General features: G+C 40.0%; 1 protein-coding gene across 1 annotated transcript in view; it reads right to left on the reverse strand.

The window, feature by feature from the left end:
- Positions 1 to 231: 231 nt before the first annotated feature.
- Positions 232 to 20537, reverse strand: part of LAPTM4B (lysosomal protein transmembrane 4 beta) — a 60989-nt gene continuing 40683 nt past the window's right edge. The window contains exon 7 of the mRNA XM_068932972.1: positions 232 to 2275. Within this exon, the coding sequence (XP_068789073.1) occupies positions 2201 to 2275 (75 nt within the window). The 3' untranslated portion in view covers positions 232 to 2200. The remainder of the gene's footprint in view (positions 2276 to 20537) is intronic.

Here is a 20537-nt window from a genome sequence, read left to right on the forward strand (position 1 = left end):
GGACAACAAACTAAAAGCTTGAATTATGTCTTGTTTTTATTGTACAATAAATTACCTGATAAACTTACTAGTCTTTTCTGCAGTTATATAGTATGGAGGGAAGGTTGGTGAAAGGACTGAAAAACTGGTTTTCAGTTCATTTATAGAGAAAATCCTGTCATGTTGGATTGACTGGACAGGAATTTGTGTAGGCTTGTGCTGGAAAAACTAGCAAAAATGATTTCCACAGTCTTGAGGAAACACCCCTTTATTGTAGAGAAGTTTGTATACACAGATGAGATGTATTTACAACCAGCTTTTCTCAAACAGATGACTATTTAAAATCCCTCACAAATCAATCAAGAATGAAAGAAAATGAAGCTCAGAAGCCTAGAAAGCCAGCCCAACCCCCAAATTCAGTTTAATTCTGAAAGCTAATTGTAATGAGATAATAGTGCATAGAGTTATCCTGAAGAGAGCAATTTGAGTGTGGCAGAGAACAAAGGATAGACTTGAAGATTAGTTCAAAAGCATTGCTGAGTTTGATCTCAGAGCGAGTGAAGCATGGAGTTAAACGTCGGTAGACAGATTGGGACCTGCCTTTTCCTAGATGTGTGGAAGAGAGGCAGAAAGAGAGCCTTGCCTTTCCTCCCATGACCTCTGCAAGGACAGATCACAGTGGCAACCTCTCTGAAAATAAGTTTTAAGTCCTGTGTTCCTCTGGAAAACTCTTTTCCAGAAAAAGGCAGGAAAACCTTTTCTTTGGTCTGCACAATGGAGTCAGTGCACAGTGGGCAAGAACATGTGTCTTCCTTAGGAAGGTCACAGACTCGCATGTCAGGCCACTTACAGGAGAGAGCGCGCCTCCTGCAGGAACAGTTTCTTCTGGTGTCCTCCCAAATTATGGTTCAGCTCTGCACTGCCCTTTGCCTAACACTGTGTGCAATGGCATCAGTCAGCATGTTTAATTACCCCAAAATGCAGAGGAGGCACCATGGGGAGGGAGTGATGAGAGGTAGAAACACGCTCATTTTATTTCCTTTTTGTGTTCCTTTTCAGTAAAAAGTAGAACTTTCATCAACAACAAAAAGTTGCATGTGCAGGAGGCACTTCTCAGAGGAAGAAAAAAATACCTCACACAAGCATTCATAGATGGATGAGTCCCATGAGAAAGATTCTCAGCACAACCAGTTCAGTCATAGAAAGGAATCTAAAATCCCCACGTTTATGTACATGAGAAACACGCAAAAGGTATTTGCTAATGCTTGAGGAAGCTACATGCATAAGTTTCCCATAGCTTGGGGAAATATACTTTAGTATCTGCATAATTTACTTCACACTCAAAAGAACACGGCAGTATTTACAGGCACATTCCAACGGAAAAACATTTGCATATTGAGTGCCAAAGATGTAGCTTTCTCACCAAAACATGTGACTTTAAAAGTATAGGGTTTTGACCTCCAAAAGCAAAGATTTTGTGACTGTTTAAGAGGTTGCTGGAGCGGAAAAAGCTGTATAGAGAGAAAAAGAAAATTACTAGAAGTGGGCAACAATTTTTTTTTTTGAACGGTTGCGGGCTGGGACGAAGTGACTCTATGTAGTCCACAGATCCTGGCTTGCTCCAGTACATCACAGAGCACTTTGTCTGCTCTGATTTGCCATACCCATTTTTCCCAATTAAATGTTTCCCACTAATCAGGTTGATGAGAATAGTAGCTAACACTCATTGTTCCTCTAGCAGTCATCATCTTTCATTGCAATAATTTAACAATTTTTTGTGGAAGAGGAATGAAGTTGAATGTCACCTCTTTGGACTTGGTCTGTATTCTCAAGGGGAAAGTGGGCTTTTGAGAAACACATTTTAATGCTCTGGAACTTTTTTAAATAAAAAAGGAAAGTTACACTGAACCTGACTGAGACTGCAGAGTTCTGAGTTCTCTAGCACTGCATGTCAGACAGGGTGGAAAAAGCTATTCAGTGACTACTGCTACCTTATCACTACCCAGAATAGTTCTGAAACTAGTTCAGCACACTACTGTAGTCGCAGCACATTATTAAAACTATCTACAGATTTTTATTCATACAGTTTAGGTTTCAATACACCAGCAAAACAGCAATGTATAACCCATAGAGGTTATATCCTGGAAGTGAAATTATCAAACTATTGCTCCAACATCTGAAAAGTAAAGCTATCCTCCCTCTGTACATAGCATGTTTTCACTTATGCCGATACATAAGGTGGTGGTGGATCTTTAGCAGCTCCATTCACAGGATCGTCATAAGGTGGCAACAGCACCTGCAGGAAAGGAAAGGAAACAAGGTTATATTTTTTAAAAAGAAGCCAGCTGCTAAAATTGTCAGAGAAAAAACTTTAGGCCTTGTCCTAAAAATAGCAGAAGTGAATAAATTAGTAAACAGGAGCTGTCTCAGAAAAGAACATTTAGAAAACAAAACACTGGTAACTTAATATTGCTCCATTTCAGTTTGTGTTTATTTTCATTATGAAAGAAAAAAAGTGATTTCTTTTCATTTCTTACTGACTCCAGTGACAGCTGGATTTCAGCCACAGAGCACTGGTTGCTGGTACCTGAATCTGCTCAATTTGGCAGTGACAGCAGCTGCTTATTCTGCAGCTGTCCTCTTCAAGAGCTCTTAAACCACGTCTCCTGGAGAAGAGCTCAAATTGCTAAGCTAGAGTGAGAGAAGAAGAGTCCCCAAAACCTCTCTTGCTGAGGTCACACTGGAGCGACTAACAATTATTTTGGAGTGGTGAAAAGGACAGAAAGTGGAGAACAAATTACCCAATGTCTTAACTAAATCTCCAATTTACTGCTTATGGGGTATTCAGCTGTGAGAAGGAAGACCTAGATTCCCATAAGTGCACTTCAGTGAATATTTAAATAGCTGATCGAAATTAGGATGGGTTTAATCAGACATCATCCCCATTCATAACTGGGAGGCAAGACAGCGTCCTGGGACACGGGAGATGCAAATTTAGGCCACTCAGGGCAGAGAAGGCATTTGAACCAAGGCTTCTACTACTTTAAACAAACATGCTAGCTATCATGCACTGTGTAAGCACTGTCATTACATAGCTTGGATGTGAAAAGGCCCGTGGTCTGTGAATCTCAGCAGGCACTGAAGGTAAAATAGGTGTCAAATGAAGAATGAATGTACATTCCCTAAAATATCTCAATACTGTATATGAACATCAGTTACGGTGCACTGGCAGAGTTACTTTATGTAGCTGAAGATCATTTATTCATGATGGAACTTCCAGATTTATGAACATCACTTCTGGGTCATTAAAGGGCACATAAAGCTGAACATCTAAACATACAAAGGGAAAATCCCAATCCCATTACAGTCAATGGAAGTTTTGCCATGAGAGGATTTAATCAATATTCTTAAAGTTGATAGTCTGCAAAGAAACTTCCATAATCTTCCCTTTCAGCCCTCATCCATAATATAATGAAATCAATGTGAATTTTTCTATAAATTTAAATAAACTTTGGACCAGGCTCTTGCAGGACAATTCCAAGAGTGATTCACATTATACTTTTGTGAGCTTACAGACATGCATTGATGAGCATGTGTTCAAGTACATCTGTGCACATGCTTGCTGGATTACAAAACGGATACCTTGGCATCTTCAGCTCTTTGTCAAAAAAACCTTCATTATTTAGAAAAGGAAACTCTAACACATTTGCCAGAATCATCACTCTTTATTAATACCATATGTCTGAGCTTTTAAGTGGAATATACTGTTCATGCATCCAATACAAAATATAAAAAGCTTCGTATTAATAAGCATTCAATACATTATGTCAGCTTAAAGGGTGCAAACAACTTCTATCAGACAACAACCTAGTGAAATTATAATAACATATAGAACTTTAAACAAATACTATGATAAAAATCTTAAATACATGGCATCCTTGGTAAATCACACTGCCAAAACATGTAAACTATAAATGACACTTGAACTGGGATCCTCTCCCTAGTGCTAATCAATTGTTTAGTAGCAGGGTCTCTAGTAAAATCCTTGTGTTACTAAGAAGGCACTAATTTCTGAACTGCACTGAAACACATTCATCAGTCGATTATGAAGCACTATAATTAGCAATTAAATGTGTTCTATAGATGAGTCTGAAAATAAATCAAGTATGTTTTATGATGATTTAGTCCTCTTATTGCACCCTGTTGAAGGCTAAGTCTCAAACTGTTGCCTTTTCAGATTCAGAGTTCAGTTCTTCAGGCCTGATAAGAAATGGCAGTGGACTTGATCCAAAAAGTTGTCCATTTCCCAAATCAATAAATCTCAGATGTTCTCAGATACTCTTTTAGATCAATGTATCCTAAGACTACTGTAGTGTATTACTACACAAAATTACTACGTTAGCATTTTGGATACTGGCACTTTCAAGATGTCTGCAGAAGGATTTACTGATACGAGTGAGATTCTTCACTCTCTGAGGCATGTTCCCAAGAACATGAGAAGAGCCTCAATAGGATGTGAACACTCTGCTTTGCTCTATGAATGCTTCACTCACAGGAGGGTCAATGACCCCAAGGAGCCTCAGGAGATGCCTTCCTAACAGTTCAAAAAGAAGTGAGGGGAGATAGGAGGATCCATGGGTCCCATTTTGGAGAAACCACTGGCTAAATCCTAAAGCATATGCATTTCTATGGAAATATTAAATATGGGGTATGAATTGCAGAGGCCACTAAAAAGGTTCAGAAGGTTCACAAGAAAATATCTAGGCTGGAAGGCTCAAGAATGTTTGTAAAATGTCTATAAGGTTTAGGGTCACTCTATTGCTAGAAAAGGTTATTTGTCTGAACAGTTCTATTACTAATGCGCTTACAGGCTTATTTCCAATATACATCATTGGTTATTTAGATACCCTGATCTTGCATTTCCTTGACAGGAACAGGACAGTGAGCTGTAATGTATAATTATAGAATTATATACATTATATAGAATAATGTAGAATAAGTAGGATGCAAAACTACTACTTCAGCCTAGCAGTGTTTGAGTTAGACAAAGAAAATATGGACAGAATATTACACAAAGGTTAAGATAAATGATGATAGACAACACCTAGAAGAAAGCACTCAAAGGTTTGTGGAACGCATGGGGCCAGCTCGGATGCTAAGTACCTCAGCATAACTTAGTTCAGTGTCCTCATGTTGTTAGAACAGTAAAAATCCTTTTAACTAATTATCTATTTTACTTTTAGTCAATGAGCTCTGGTTACTGTACTTAATCGTTTGCTAACTGTAAGTCAAAATAGTCATTCTTAAGCTACCATGACAATTTGAAGAGCTCATCAACCAGTCCACAATTACAAATCTTGTAAATCTGCCTCTGTAAGACCACTTTTTAATTATTTTTGACTCATGCAAAGTTTCAGGCCGTTACTTTACCTTAACAATCTTTCAATCTTTTCTCAATTAAGTCCATTTTGACCAAAGGGAAAAATATGATAAAACTTGAATTATCTCAGCTTTTAACTGTTTACCGTTGAACTCAAAAAATCCCAAGGAAAAGAGAACATCATTAAAATTTTAATCACTGAATTTACACCAGAGTTGCTAAGATGAAAATCTGGACCACAGTAGTTATCTCTTCTCTTCCATCAATCTTAAATCTCAACATGGTTTAATGGAAGTAGGTAAGTGCCTTGGACATAGAACAGCTTAGCTGCTCAAGCAATACCTTATGCTGTCCAGAAACTACTAAAATGGAAGCCAGTCACTGAGGAGGTGACATTACTCGCTCTTTGTACGGTTGGCTAATGATAAATGCATTGCCCAGAGACTGTGAGACCAGAGCTCTAGGGGGGTTCAGACTGACAGCTCCCACTGCTCATATGCATGCCTCAAACGCAAGGTTATCAGCTGGGCTGGCAGGGCCATTTTCCACCCTCCTGATGAGGCTGAGAAGAAACTCAGGTACTGTGAAGCCAGGTGTGCAAGAGTCCATGGGGAAAGAAAGAAAGAAAGAAAATAAGAGGAAGTGTGGCTGCGTAGCCCTATGGTTAGGGTACTCACGTGGGACAGAGAGTCCTGGGTGCTGGGTCTTGCTCCCAGCAGCATTTAAGTATTTTGTGATAAGCAATCTTGTTCCATAACATACAGGAATAATCCAGAACTGACCTGTGAGAAATTCTGGTCCTGTCTTAACTGGTATCATCCAAGTTGTTTCGATAATTGTGTTACATAAACCTCTCTCTATTATAAAGCACTTGATACAGGATGACCTTCTCTGGAAGAAATAATTACCGTATGATTTTCCCAAAGACTATGACTTACTCAATTAATATAAACATATGTACTATCTCAATTTTTGTGTCCTGGTTAATATGTTTTTGGAGAACAAACTTTTAAAGATATTGTTTAGAAATATGCCTAAGAAGAAACCTGGGCAAATATTTGTATATTAAAACAGTTTGGAATTAATCTTGGCCCCAAGAGTTATTGGCAATTGCATAATTTCAATGATCCTCCCACATTTTTTGCAGCTGTTTCCACATTTACTCGAACCTCAAGTAGAAAAATTTCTTTCTTCAGCACATGTACAGGTTATCTAGCATTGCTGCATTTATTCCTGTCCGAACTACAGATCTTAGATCTGTTTGCTTTCTAAAACACAAAATATACTTAGTTCCCTATGGGTAAACTTAAATATTTAATTAATTGATTATTTCTGCATTCTTAAGGGTCTGATCCAAAACCCACTGAACTTTACAAAAATCTTGCTGTGTCTATGAGAGCTTTGGATCATGTTTTTCCATAGCCATTTGCATTCTTCACTGAGTGGAAAGGTACAATTGTCGCATGACAGCTCCTAGTTTTAAAGCAGGATTTTTGCTGGTAGCTGTATGGAATTTTTGTAAGTTCTCATAGCAAAATATCTCGCTGATGTTTTGTTAGACACATTGTTAGAACCAACCCTAAAATACTTTTCTCTAACATTTTCTAGAACAGAAATGCATTTGACGATGCCAAAAAAGCTACAGATTAAACATTTCAATGGCAAGTGATCATGGTGGTAGGGAACATTCAAGATGTTTTCTCAAACTTTATTTTCCAAATGCATCAGTTCTTCAATCTCCTTTCTATAAATCAAGGATTATTCTATAAATTATAGAATAAATTTGAGAAAAAAATCCTTCTGTGCATCAAATGAGATTAAAGGGTAGGTTGAGTGAAATTAGGATCATCATCAATTACTTTAGGCTAAAGGTAAACAACAGTTGCATAAAAGATATTGCATTGTACAATATTTAAGCAGGGTCAGCTGACAAAAGGTAGCTGAGTGAAATTAGGATCATCACTAGGATCATCACTACTGCAATTTAATCCTGGTCCTGTCTTTGACCCTTTGAGTTTGGGCAAGTCACCTGATTTTGTCTTTGAAAGATTTTCCATTTGTAGAACAGGCACATTATTTGCAACATCTTAAATTTGAAAAGCTTAAGATAGATGGGGGCTTGTGCTGATACACAGGAAGGGAAGTGAGAGAGGGCAAAAGGAGCCCTTTCTCTTATATAGCTTTTGATGCTTTCTTCCATAACATCCTAGAAGACAAGCTTATGAAGTATAGGACAGATAAGTCATCAGTGAGGTGGACTGAAAACTGGCTGAAGTGCTGAGCTCAGAGGGTTCTGATCAGTGGCATGAAGTCTAGCCAGAGGCCAGTCATTTGTGTTGTCCCCTAGGGGTCGACACTGAGGCCAATACTGTTAAACATCTTCATTAGTTACCTGGATGATGGGACCAAATGCACCCTCACTAAGTTCCCTGATGATGCTAAACTGGGAGATGGTTGTACTGCCATTCAGGGAGACCTGGACAGGCTGGAGAGATGGGCAGAGAGGAGCCTCCTGAAGTCCAACAAAGGCAAGCGCAGGGTCCTGCCCCTGGGGAAGAATAACCCCATGCAGCAGTACAGGCTGGGGGTTGACCTGCTGGAAAGCAGCCCTGCAGAGAGGGACCTGGGAGTCCTGGTGGATGACAAGTTGACCGTGAGCCATCAAATATGCCCTCATGGCCAAGAAGGCCACATGGTATCCTGGGTTGTATTAGGAAGAGCGTTGCCAGCAAGCCAAGGGAGGTGATCCTCCACCTCTGCTCAGTCCTGGGGAGGCCTCACCTGGAATACTATGTCCAGTTCTGGGCTCCCCAGTACAAGAGAGACATGGCACTACTGGAGAGAGTCCAGCAAAGGGCTACTAAGATGATGAAGGGACTGGAACAACTCTCCTATGAGGAGAGGCTGAGAGAGCTGGGACTGTTCAGCCTGGAGAAGAGAAGGCTCAGGGGGGATCTGATGCATGGGCATAAATACCTGATGGGGGAGAATAAAGAGGACAGGGCCAGACTCTTCTCAGTAGTGCCCAGTAACAGGATGGGAGGCAATGGGTACAAAGTGAAATACAGGAGACTCCATCTGAGCACAAGAAAACCCTTCTTTCCTGTGAGGGTGACTGAGCACTGGAACAGGTTGCCCAGAGAGGTTGTAGAGTCTCCAGCCTTGGAGATATTCAAAACCTGACTGGACATGGCCCTGGGCAACGTGCTCTAGGTGACCCTGCTTGAGCAGGGCGCTTGGACCAGATAATCTTCAGAGGCTCCTTCGGACCGCAACCATTCTGTGATTCAGGCCTTACTCTCTGCCTACTTAAAAAGGGAGGGAGAGTAACTAGAAAGTGAAGAGCAGTAGCCAGATGGACAGAATATGCCAAAGCCTTGACAGGAATAGTGGATCTACTGCTGCTCTGTACTGCAGGTTAGAGTGCTGAGCCTCAGGGATTTCTTTGTCCAGGAACCTCTCCAATATGTAGCCCCGGACATGGTGATGGAAAGAACACTAACAGTGCTGAAAGCTGAAATAAAGAGTTAGTGCACGTCTTCTTTCTTGTGGCTGGTCTTTTTTCCCTCTCCTTTCATAATTCAAGACAAAATTTCTCCTTGATGTAGCACAGAGCTGATGCATCAGGGTCAATGACAATTCAGTTGAAATATGAGGTTTAAGCAGCGCATGCTTAGTTGCACCAATTCTCTGATATGGGTTCATTCATCTTGGTGATTTCAACACAAGATCAACCACCAACATGTACCAATTTGATGACAGACATTGCCAAATTTACAGTTGTTGCTGTTCTGTGTTTTGGAGTGGCTTCAATGCACGTGCAATCAGATTTACTAATTTCATGTTTACTTCTCCACTCTCCTGTCTTTCACCCAGCCAAGAGGAGCGGAATTTCCTTCCACAGCTGCGGTGCTTTGAGAAGCCTTTAACTGCAACCTAAACTACATTCAGCTGCAAAGAAGCAAGCAGCTAGCCTAAAAACAGCTCTAAAAGGAAGGCTGCTGACGTGGCCACCTGTCCAGTTCAGGATAGTCCCAACAGCCCTCTCATAATGTTGCGATCTTGACTACACAAATATTATGAAGATCACCTAGGGGAAAAGAAGATTTGTGTGTGCATAAACAGCTACAGCTTGCTGATTGTTTCACTCTGTTTACAGAAAATGCTGAGAATAATTCTCTTTTTACAACATTCTCCTGATGAGTTTGATAATGTGTTTTTTTTTTTCCTGAAAAGTCTGAGATTACAGAGGAAAATGTAAAATTAAAGTTGGAGTAAACTAAGGTGACTCTGGGTATTATTAGTCTACTTAGTAGAGTGGCTGCAAATACTATTTTTAGTGTGCAAAAATATTTGGTCAGAAACCTTATCTCTATTTTTTGCTGAAAATTTTCAGAAATCCAAATCTTCTCAGTTCAGCGCTGTTCTAGAGCACTAAGGCACCAGGTGGCAGCTATTTCCTTAACAGTATATATAATGATGAGCACCAGACTATATGTAAATGTCAGTGACATAATTAACTAACTATTGCATTTTACTTGAAAAGAAATAAACATATTAATGTAGCACATATTTTCTTTCTTCTAAAAATTTAATGAATGTAACTTCATACACTGATTTTATTGAGATAAACTCTTCAAAAGTTTCAAACATTTCAGTATATATGGTGGGAAAAAGCAAAGCTTATCATGAATTTCTGAAAAAATGTGTTTTTTCTAAAATGAGTGCCCAAGAGTTGTGAACCCCTGGGACTTTGGAGGTGTCTCAGAATAAAGTCACCCAAAGTCTTGTAGTACTTTTAAAAATTATTTCATAAATTGTAGATGGAAATCTTCTGGTCATCTGATCTGCTCAGCTCTGAGGTAACTTCAGAAAAGTAGATAGTATTTGGCCTGGAAGAAGAGTAGATCACAGACTCAGATTATCAAGAGAGAGATTGACTGAAAGAGTTAGGAAGTATTAAGACTAAATCCACTGGAAATTCAGAGAAAAGCTCTTTAACCTACTAACATGAAGACACATTTTATCCACTGTATGAAAAGACTGAGAGTCTGCAGAAAGGGGAGCTTTTTCATCGTATTGAGGAAACAGGAAGAATAATAGTAATTCTATGGTGAGAAGCAGCCATTAAATGTTGCAGACAAGATAAGCACTAGAGAAAGAATTAGGGATTAGCTTTCATCAAACTGCAGCGAAACCTGCGCATGTATGAACAGCTCGACCGGTTCAGGTGAAAGGTCCCTCCAGATCACAGTGATCAACGATGGATATTGAAGAAAGAAGCGCAAGAAAGAACAGTCAAAAAAGTGAAGAAAGAGCAGTGTAAGCATATATAGTTACAACGTGCCCAAAATATTCTCTAGACTGTCAGAAATGCACATGTTAAGGATGTACTGAATCTGGTCATGTCTTGGGTAATGTTTATCTTTCACTGATTTTTCTAGCCTGCGTTTGAACCCATGTAAACTTTTAGCATCAATTATGTCCTCTGGTAAGGAGCTGCACAGTTAATTTGTGTGTTGTGTGAAAAGACACCTTCTTTGGTTGCTATGAAATCTGCCACTAGCTAGTTTCACTGGACATCCCCTAGTTATTTTGCTAAGACAGAGAGCAGTCGCTCCTCATCTACTTTCTCTCTGCTACTGATAATTTTAAAGACCTCTATCATGTTCTCTCTTGTTCTGTCCCTCTTCCATCCTCCCCTTAAGCATCTTTGCTTCCCTGTAGTACAGTCACAACTAATTTTGTGATATTAGACAACTTGAGAGTTTGGGGTCCAGGCTGAAAAAAGATAGAGAAGCATTACAGTCAGGAGCGGAGCAACTCGCATCCCTGGCTAGAGAGGGAGCTGACCTCTGCCCACACGAGGCTTGCTTCATGCTCAAGAGAGACATGTGCACTGTTAGGCACTTTTGCCCACCTGACTTGCATTACATATGTTCTTCCAGATGAGATAAACTGCCCTCTAGAAGCAATCCTTTTTCTCTGTTGCTTATAAATATCTACCTCAGAGGTGGCTGTTTACCAAGTAAATCACTGCTCTGGTCAAATGAGTCCAGTCAAAGCAACTATTTCTGAGGAAGTTAGAGAGGTGATGTTTACAGAAAAGTTCCCCACTTTTATTCTTCTCCTCAGATAAAAAAGCCCTGGGCATAGGGCAAAGCTTCATATCAGCACCAACTCATTCTCATATCAAATGAAAAATGTTTTACTTTTCTTCATTCACAGATGCATTTGCTTGAAAAGTTTGCCTGAAAAACACAAGTTAGTTACTATTTGTTTAAGTATTTCACGGTATGTTATCTGTCAAATAAGTCCCAGGATATCTTCCTCTCAGCATCGCCAGGAAGTATTTTCATGTTTATATGTATGCATTTCCATTAGAAACCACACTAGAATGATTACAGATGGAATAACTGGAAGCAGAACGACTCTGAGATAATTTATAACCCCAGTCAATGAAAAAGTAGGTCTCAATGCTGCAAAATCATCTGTGCAGAGTTATAGTTGGTATGTTTTGTTCTCCTTTGACAAAACTCCTCATTTCTTCAAAGCCTCTAACTCTCTAAAACATTACTTAAGAAATGTTATTTGAACTTATGGATTTCTCTAATGAAACAACAGAATGTTTTCAGCACTCCAGATGACAGAGGAGTAAGTATATAGATTACAAAGACACAGTAATATTTAGGGACAGATTGTGATTGCTCTTGTGTGGGAGGAAAATTGGATTCAGGAAGCTATTGTCTTTTCTCCTCATGTGCAGCCTCATAAAAGTCATCCAGAATAATGGTTTAATTACCTTCTCCATTCAAAGAGACAGAGGGATAGTTCACCTCAGGCTACCAAAGTCTTTCCTGCATCTTGGCCAGGACTCCTCTGCTTCATCTCTTGTTACGCATCAGGATCTTGTGCGGACAGAGCACATCCTTCACGCCTTCAAAATGAGCATTTGCTGAATGAGTATGTGCTTTCTCAGGGGATACTTGCCTGCGGGTCACCAGTACTGGTGACTTGGAAGACGTACACTCTGTGCAGAGAAATGGTTGATGTGTGTTGTTCTGACTGCAAAGACTATGACAGAGCACTAATCTTTTGACGGGCTTTTTAATTACTAACCTGCATCTCTATCTAACGATACTCATAGCAAACTCATTTGTCCTTACAATTTTATATCACACTCAATAGCCAGCCAACACAAGAATTTATTAATAGCTCACATGGGACAGCCAAATTATTTAATAGGAATGGTCACTTCCCAGGACTACTCTTATCACACCCGTGCTTGTGCTGTGGATAATGCACTGCTTATTCAGTCGTAATTGTTAGCTTGCATGCCTGGAAAGGCTTATCTTAATCTTACCAGATGGACCATTTTCCCTGTCTGTATGCCTAGAAATATGGGGTGACCCAATATAGGTCTTTGGGCACCACAAGACAGATGGGCCATTTGTAAAATTTGGAGGTAGATTTTGAAACCTCATTCTAATGTTTGGGAGTGGTTAAACCTGAAACTTTGAGTTGACCAATCTCTGGTTCTGTCTTCCATAAGTATTTTGCACTAATTACTATTTTTTCTACTTTCTAATTGTTATTAAAAAGTAAGGTGTAATGTTGCCATATAAATTCAAGTTTTTACTGCACAGTGCACAGGCATTTCCTAGTGAAAGCTGAGGGAAAGCCTTCGTTTATAACAGAATTTTTATAATATTCTTTTAAAATGACAAAGCTCTAGTGTCATGAAAGGTGACGACCTGACGGCTTGAGGAAAAAATCCTACATTTATATAAAATCCTGTTAATATTAATAAATTACATTTGTAAAGCACCTGCCAACCAGAAACCCTCATGAATTTTGCAAATCTTCTAAATTTGGCACATGAATGACAACTCATCGTGTTTCTTCTAAAATTAAGCAGAGTTTTTCACAGAGTTCATTAAAGCACATCTCATTTTCTCAGTGCTCATAAGACAGAGGGCTCTAGCCAGAAGTGCTGCGCAGCCCTGGACAGGGTGCAGCAGAGGAAGTCCTGTGTCCATAAGGAGTCCTGAAGGCAATTTGGGAAAAAAGCCCTTGTTCCACTGCATTTTGTTGCCACTAAAGCTAATTGAAAATGGCCTGGAAGAATGGTCCAGAAATCACTAGCAGCCCTTAATAACTGCAGGAAGTTGGAGTTGTAGATTATTGTCACACTTTCAACAAAACAGCCTAGCTGCACCCTGATACTATGCTTAGCCTTGGTTTAAAGCAATCTCTAGGAGAACAATGCCACCTACTGAACCACCAGCAACAGCATCTTCCTTGCACCTAAGTTACAGCCGCTATTATTTCTGCCTCTGCACAGTTTAAGATACTGGCTAAGTTCAGGCACAGAGGCTCACAGCTGCAGGAACGTGGATATGCAAGGAGTTACTCCACCACTTGGTAATAGCCAGGCTTGCGCTATGCACAGGGATGTGGTGCAAAGATACCAGACGGCGCTAGCTTTGGAGCCAAAAGCAGGACTGAGGCACATCACAGTGCTGCCTCTAAGAGCAGCTTTGCAGAAGGGCAGGGCTTACAACCATGGGCCAACTGAGTGGTTATTTAGTCACAGCGTGGCTAACTGCTGCCGGCACTTGGCATCTTTGCACCCTGCTGCATTGCGCTGCTTGAACAATACCAGCTGGAGCCAATTCAGGCTTCATCGCACAGCAGAATTAAGACTTGAGCCTGACCTGGAAAATCCAAACCCAGCTCAGCTTATACATCCATCCATCCTTGGCAACAAGGATTTAAGCTGTCATCGGCTTTTACTGCACTGATACATGTCCTTGGAATTATACTGAAGATTTCAACTCATTTTTGAAGCCCACAAAACGGCAGCTGTCAGATCTTAATGAATCAACCCTGTTAGAAAATAGGGTCTATAAAGGAACACTGCAACTTTATAAACACTCTATTTTTTCCTACATTGCAACTCTTCCAATTACTGAATCCAAAAAGATTTGAAAGATTTAATTTACCCATCCTCATTTCAAGTCTTATTTTTAATCTAATTGTGAACAATGAGAACAGATTTACCTCTTTCTGTTACAGATCTCTCACTGTTTTTCATTTATTAGAATAATTTCAGTTCTTGAATTGCAAACATAACTAGAGATTGTTTTTGTTTAGAATAAAATTCTACTGTGGAAAATAGATAAAACCTCTATTTTGATCCAAATTTAACCTGTACATAAACATAAGTGTAATGACTGTGATGACAAGTGAAAACGTTTTGGAAGTCTTACTCTTAGACTTCAGTGGACATTTGCCCAAAATTGTCATCATTAATAGCCTATCTCTAACAGCACAGCTGGTTTCTGGGAACAGCCACCAGGTGAAACCTGTTACAAGACATTAGCTTAACAAATAGCATGAAGCAACAGAGCAAATGAAGCAATAGAGACCACAGGGAATGCTGCCTTTTTTAGACAAAATCCTTGCATAAACAAGGAAATAGTGGAAGCAAGACATTAGTATAGCTGATAAGATGGGAAAGGAAAAGAAAATAAGAAGAAACACTAACTATTCATTAAGGTTACAGGAGAAGGAACAAGAGATGGGACACTAACTGCATGTAGAATATGAAATGCTGGAGCAAACATCGAATAGGTAGGTGTTTGTTGACAGAAGCAGACTGCCATGATATTTTTCTGCAACCCAAAATCAAACTGAAGAAGAGGAAGTATGTACACATATTAGACATCAACTCTGGCATCCACGTTGAACCTGAGCCCACTGAAGACTCTCTAATTAAAGACCTTGCTTAGGGAATGTGCAAGCCCAGCTTATAAAAGCAATGCTGCAGAAAAACAAATCCAGCCTTAAAGCAACACTTTTGGGTCCCATGCAGAATACTACATGTGGCTAAAAACTAATCACCCCCTGTACTTAAAGTGCTGCGTAGTTATGCTCATATACCTTTTTTTTTTTTCCTGCCCCTGCTGCTGCTGCTTCTTCTCTGTCTCTCATTTTACCAGTTTTCCCTCTTGCAGATTTTATCAGACTGTTTCCGCAAGGGGAGGTTGGAGCTCCTCTGCCTGGACTCAGATGGAGGCTTTGAGGAGGGCTCAGGCAGTGAGTCATGCCAGGGTATTCATTAGTGGTGTTTGCTCACTTTAAAGTATGTTCACAGTTAGCATTTACTAGGAAAAGATGCCTCTGATCTAGTGGCCTAGTAATAATGCTTGCATACAAACTACCACGCAAGACTTCAGCTACCTGGTGCACATTGCCAAGTTTCTAGGATTTCTCTGCAACGTTATGGGAAATGTCTTCATAAGCGGGATTTTTCTTGAAGTTATCCTCCACTCAGACACGTACCATCTCAAAACTTGGTCAATATTTGGAAACCACAGGTCCTGCAGAACCCATCAGAAACAAGAGCATGGTCTGTCTGCCTCTGGGCTGCTTCTCACACTTTTGTCTGTTTAACTGGCACAAACCTAAGGATCCTTCTCTCCTACACCCAAACTAATCGCCTTCCATACGCACAGAACAACACAAAAGGTGGCTCTTCCAACCTTACCAAAGAATATTCCTTCCTCTGCTCAGAGGAATCATCCAGCAGCAATGAAAGACCTAACTCTGCATTTCTCAAAGAGGTCTCCTGTAACTTTGAGAAAAGGAGAACAAACGAAAGGGAGGTGTTGGTGGATTAATCACAGACTAGCTATGTGCTGTCCTGCCCGCAGGAGGAGCGCAGCCCTGCTGCAGAACCAGAGAAGTTCTTTAGCTCTTGCGGATAACTGGGATGTCACAAAGGACCCACGGGAGCGCTTTGGTTGAGTACGTAACGATCTAAATCCCACTTGGAAGGGAGATTTACGGCTTTGTATTTTATCCTCACCGGCGGCATGACCGGAGATGAAACTTCCATTCGATTGGCTGCACTGGGAGTTAAAAATAAACAAAATGAAATCCCCCAGCTGCCCAAGAGCACGAAGGAGCCCTTCCTGTTATTCAGAGCAGAACGTGTAACTTCAGGTTACCTTCTGCACTCATTTCTAGGCTCGCACTTTTCCCAGATTGGACTAACGTTTCCGTGGCACTGCTGTGACAGTTTAAATTACTGCAGAAAACTGATCTTCATCCATAATACACCCAAAGGAGTTGGTAGGAAAAAGAAATACCAGATTGGAAAGTGGATAAAACAAGCTTCAGGTAACTACGGTTCACTGTGGGGGAGCCACGTTACTGCCCATGCCAAAATCTCCCTATACAGCTGCCTCCAGAAATGGACGGGAGGGAAGTACTGGGAAAAACTGAAAGAAGGGAGATGACAACATATCCCTGAGTGACTTCATTGCTGTTGTGACTAAAGTTTACAGCTGGCCCCGAGATCCTGGCATTATCCGCTTCCAGAGTATAAAAGGGTCACTTTTTCCCATAGCTTGGGGTCAGGCACCAGCTGGTCCCCTTGTCCCATATCATAATCTCTTCCCGGAGCCACACTGGGTACATTCATAAGGAATCATACTTAGATCAGGGGCCACAGAGGGAGAACCTCTCACTTACAAGGGATAATGGGAATACTGCATTTACAGCATGCAGTGGGAAAGAAATTCATGTTCCAGATGGCACACTTGAAAAAAGTATGGCTTAAACCACTTACACTCAGTGACAAAAATCAGATTATCTGGCAGCTGATAACTCTAGCTATCAGGCTAGTTACATTTCAGACGTAGGGGTATTATATACAAGAGAATCAGTTTGACTAGGGGGAAACCAACTGGCAATTTCTGTGCTGGGAGGTTTTACACCAAAGACCTAAGACAGTCCACACTTCAGGTGTACAGCAGCCTGGTGTTTTTCAGGGGTATGAAGATTAGACAATTAGTAGGAAAGAAGGAAGGCAACTTCATCTAAAAATAAAATTTTTAAAATAAAATTTTTTAAAGAATAAAATATTACTACTAATAATAATTACTGGGGGCTTGTAACAAAGAAGGACCTGTAGTGTGGATCTCATGAGGAGCTGTGACAGAACAAAGTCCAATAGACGTAGGAAAGTTACAGTGACAGGAGTTGGCAGAGCTGTTCTTGATGAGGCTAAAAACCACAGAAGCTCATGTCTTGGAGGCCATTCCTGTAGCTTTTTACCACCTAGCAAGCCAAGGAGAAGATAGAGGATTATTGCTGTTGAGACCGATACACTCTTAACATGAATTAGCACATCATGATGGGTTTCCCCTAGATAGAAACAGGGGAAACTAATTATGAGCGCAAACAAGGTCTTCTTGAATCCACGGAGCTGAGGAACAAATCAGTAACAAGAAGTAGGCCCACATAACTGTGCTTAAGAAATCACGCATGCTCCTAATCGAGTTTGGATATAATGTTTAAGTGTGCTTATGCATCTTGCCAGTGGTAAATTAAGAAATGCAGTGAGATTAAAGATAAGCTGATTATTATTTACAAAACAATCTTCTGCTTTTGAGAACCAATTATATACAATCACAATGGCCTTCTCTTTTGAACCAAATTCCAATGCTATATATTACAGAAGTTTCCTTTTCTCCCAAGAAAGGACCCTGCAATCCAAACATTTAAGAAAGGTTCTCAGATGCTGCAGCCAGCTATTAACTACGGACCTTTCCTCTCTCTAATGGCCTAGCATCCCAGTCAGCATGGATTTGAGTGTTTTTCTCTAGAAAAGCTCAGTCATTAATGACATATTTCCATTTAAATTGGAAGTCTTAGATATATTTTCAAGATTGTTCAGCAGGTAAAACAGGCAATCCCAGTTCAAAACTTAAAAGAGGAAAAACAATGATCTTGATAAAGCTACAGGCCAATTTGTATTTATGGTACATCTAAGAATTTGATTTTGCCAAGATTTCAATAGATCAGAAAACAGATAATTATTATAACTGACATGTCTCATCTTACATCAAACACGGGTCTCTCTTTTGAAAGTGGAATACAATAATCAACAAGTAATCATAACAGACATAGGTCAAGCATTTTTAATGACTACTTAATGAATGATAACAAGAGCTATTAGAGAAGGTGAGTTTACCTATCTCTTTACATTTTCAGTGCAAGTCTTGCCGGTATACAGCAGTTTGAACCCAAGGAGAAAATGCAGTGTCTGCCATTGATGATGTTTTTGAAGGCACAGAGATTTCTTATTGGCAACTTTTCTTTCCCTGAGTCCATATTACGATAGAAATAAGACACAAATTTCATTTATTTGGATATTTTTCCAAGACTGCGCTCCTGAAAATTTGTAAGACACAATAATAAAAAGTTCGCAGTACTAAATACCTTAGCTTAATTGAAAACATTCATGTAACTACACAAAGATTTTGAATTTCTAACCATCCCAATTCATAAAGCAAACCTTTTGAATTTAGCAGTAAACCGTCCCATACTCCAGCCTATATCTAAACTCCAAATTAAATGTTTTCAGTAGTACAGTATCTAGCACTTGGATACCTAATAATTTTTTTTTAGATCTAGGGCTGCTGAGTGCAGGCAAGAGTCACTAATTACTATGCAGTACAAAGGATGGTAGCAGGTAACAGCTGGGAGCTGATCGCTAGATTTTGGGGGTATTGGGATATACTTAAATGTTAACATTCTGAATTGCAGCTATTATGTCCAGTCACATATTTAAGCTTAGATTTTCACCATCAGCTGCAGAGATTTTTGTGTGTTCTTTCAATTAATGCTATATATCAAAACAACCATCCCCAAAGACGAGAATATGCCCAACAGGTATGACCTACAGCTCAGCTGGAATTCAGGTAGCAGATTTGATTCTAAAAATGGCATATTTCTTTGTAAGCAGAGAGTAAAGATTGGCCTACATTTTTAAAGAAACATTTAGTTTGTAATTTAAAGACGCGTCAGGGTGAAGCAGCCCTGCCTGTAAAAGTTTCCCAGCATCAAAGAGAATGAAAACCCATTATTTTAATACATAAGTACACTTGGGTGTTGGGGGACTATTATACACTTCAACAGACAGTATTGACCTATCTGGATATTTCAAAATTTCATGTGGTTTCTTCAAGGGTCCTAAGCTCTCAAGGGTCCTCAGCACTCAACTTTCAAAGCCCTATTCTTCTACACCTCATTTCAAAACCACTTTTATCCATTTCTATTATCTTTTAAAATCATGTGAATAGGTATTTTTGCTGATCTCTCTCAACCTAGACATAGAAAAAAGATCTTTTTCAGCCTGTGCTTTGAGGGATGAAAAGAGGGAAGAACAATCTTCTGTTTCACAATAGAGAATGACTGAGATTTAACCTGACAAACTATCGTTCCTCACTGAAGCTTAGCAATGAGCAGCAGAAAAAAAAGGAGCCTGCTCTAGAGCACGTTGGCTCCTCCATCTCATCCCTGACTGCAAAGCACTGGCTGGAGAGAGGCAGTTAGACAAGGGTTTGAGTCAGGCTTGCTTCTATCCCAAATAAATCATTCAAAAAATAGGTTGTTTGTGTCTGTCTTTCCTCCTGCCTGCCCTGGCTTTCTCATCCCACTCTGGGCCTGAGGAGCTCTTCCCTAGCAGCACCTTCCTGTTCTGATGAACAAGCATTTTCTGGTGAAGTTAGCGGAGAAATTCCAGAAGAGCTCTTTCTACGGAACCTGGTCTAATGGCATCATATTGAACTCACTTATAAAGAATGAACAACAAGTCCATCATACCCAAAAGCAAGACATTCGGACCATATTCACATTAACGGAATGCAAATATTGAGGAAGGAGAGTCCAACGGGCAGGGCACTAGTTAGGAATTCAGAGTGTTTCTCAAAGCCTGCCTCTCTGCCACTGCTGTTTTGTAAGATAAAGATAAGCATAGTTAAATTTACTCTCAGTGCAAGAATGTGTCACCTGTGAAAAGGGATAATAGACTTCCTTTCTTCACAGAAGCCTTTATAAATGTTTTAAAGATGATGAGGCAGCTCAGGTCACTTTGGTAATTAAGGAGAGTTTCAGTAACCAGGCATCTCTGAAAACCAGAGTCTTCTGCTTTACAGACGCAACAGTGGGACAGGTGGTTTTACTGAAACCTTTAAAAAGCCTTGGAAACTGTAGTTTCATAAATAATTCAGCTGATGGTCTCCCACAACCAAGCCTGCCAATTCTGTGGATTATATACCTAACAGTGTTTGAAGCTGTTACAACTACCTATGGGCTAAACAAA

This window comes from Struthio camelus, chromosome 2, assembly GCF_040807025.1.
Source record: "Struthio camelus isolate bStrCam1 chromosome 2, bStrCam1.hap1, whole genome shotgun sequence".
In the NCBI taxonomy this organism is placed as follows: domain Eukaryota; kingdom Metazoa; phylum Chordata; class Aves; order Struthioniformes; family Struthionidae; genus Struthio; species Struthio camelus.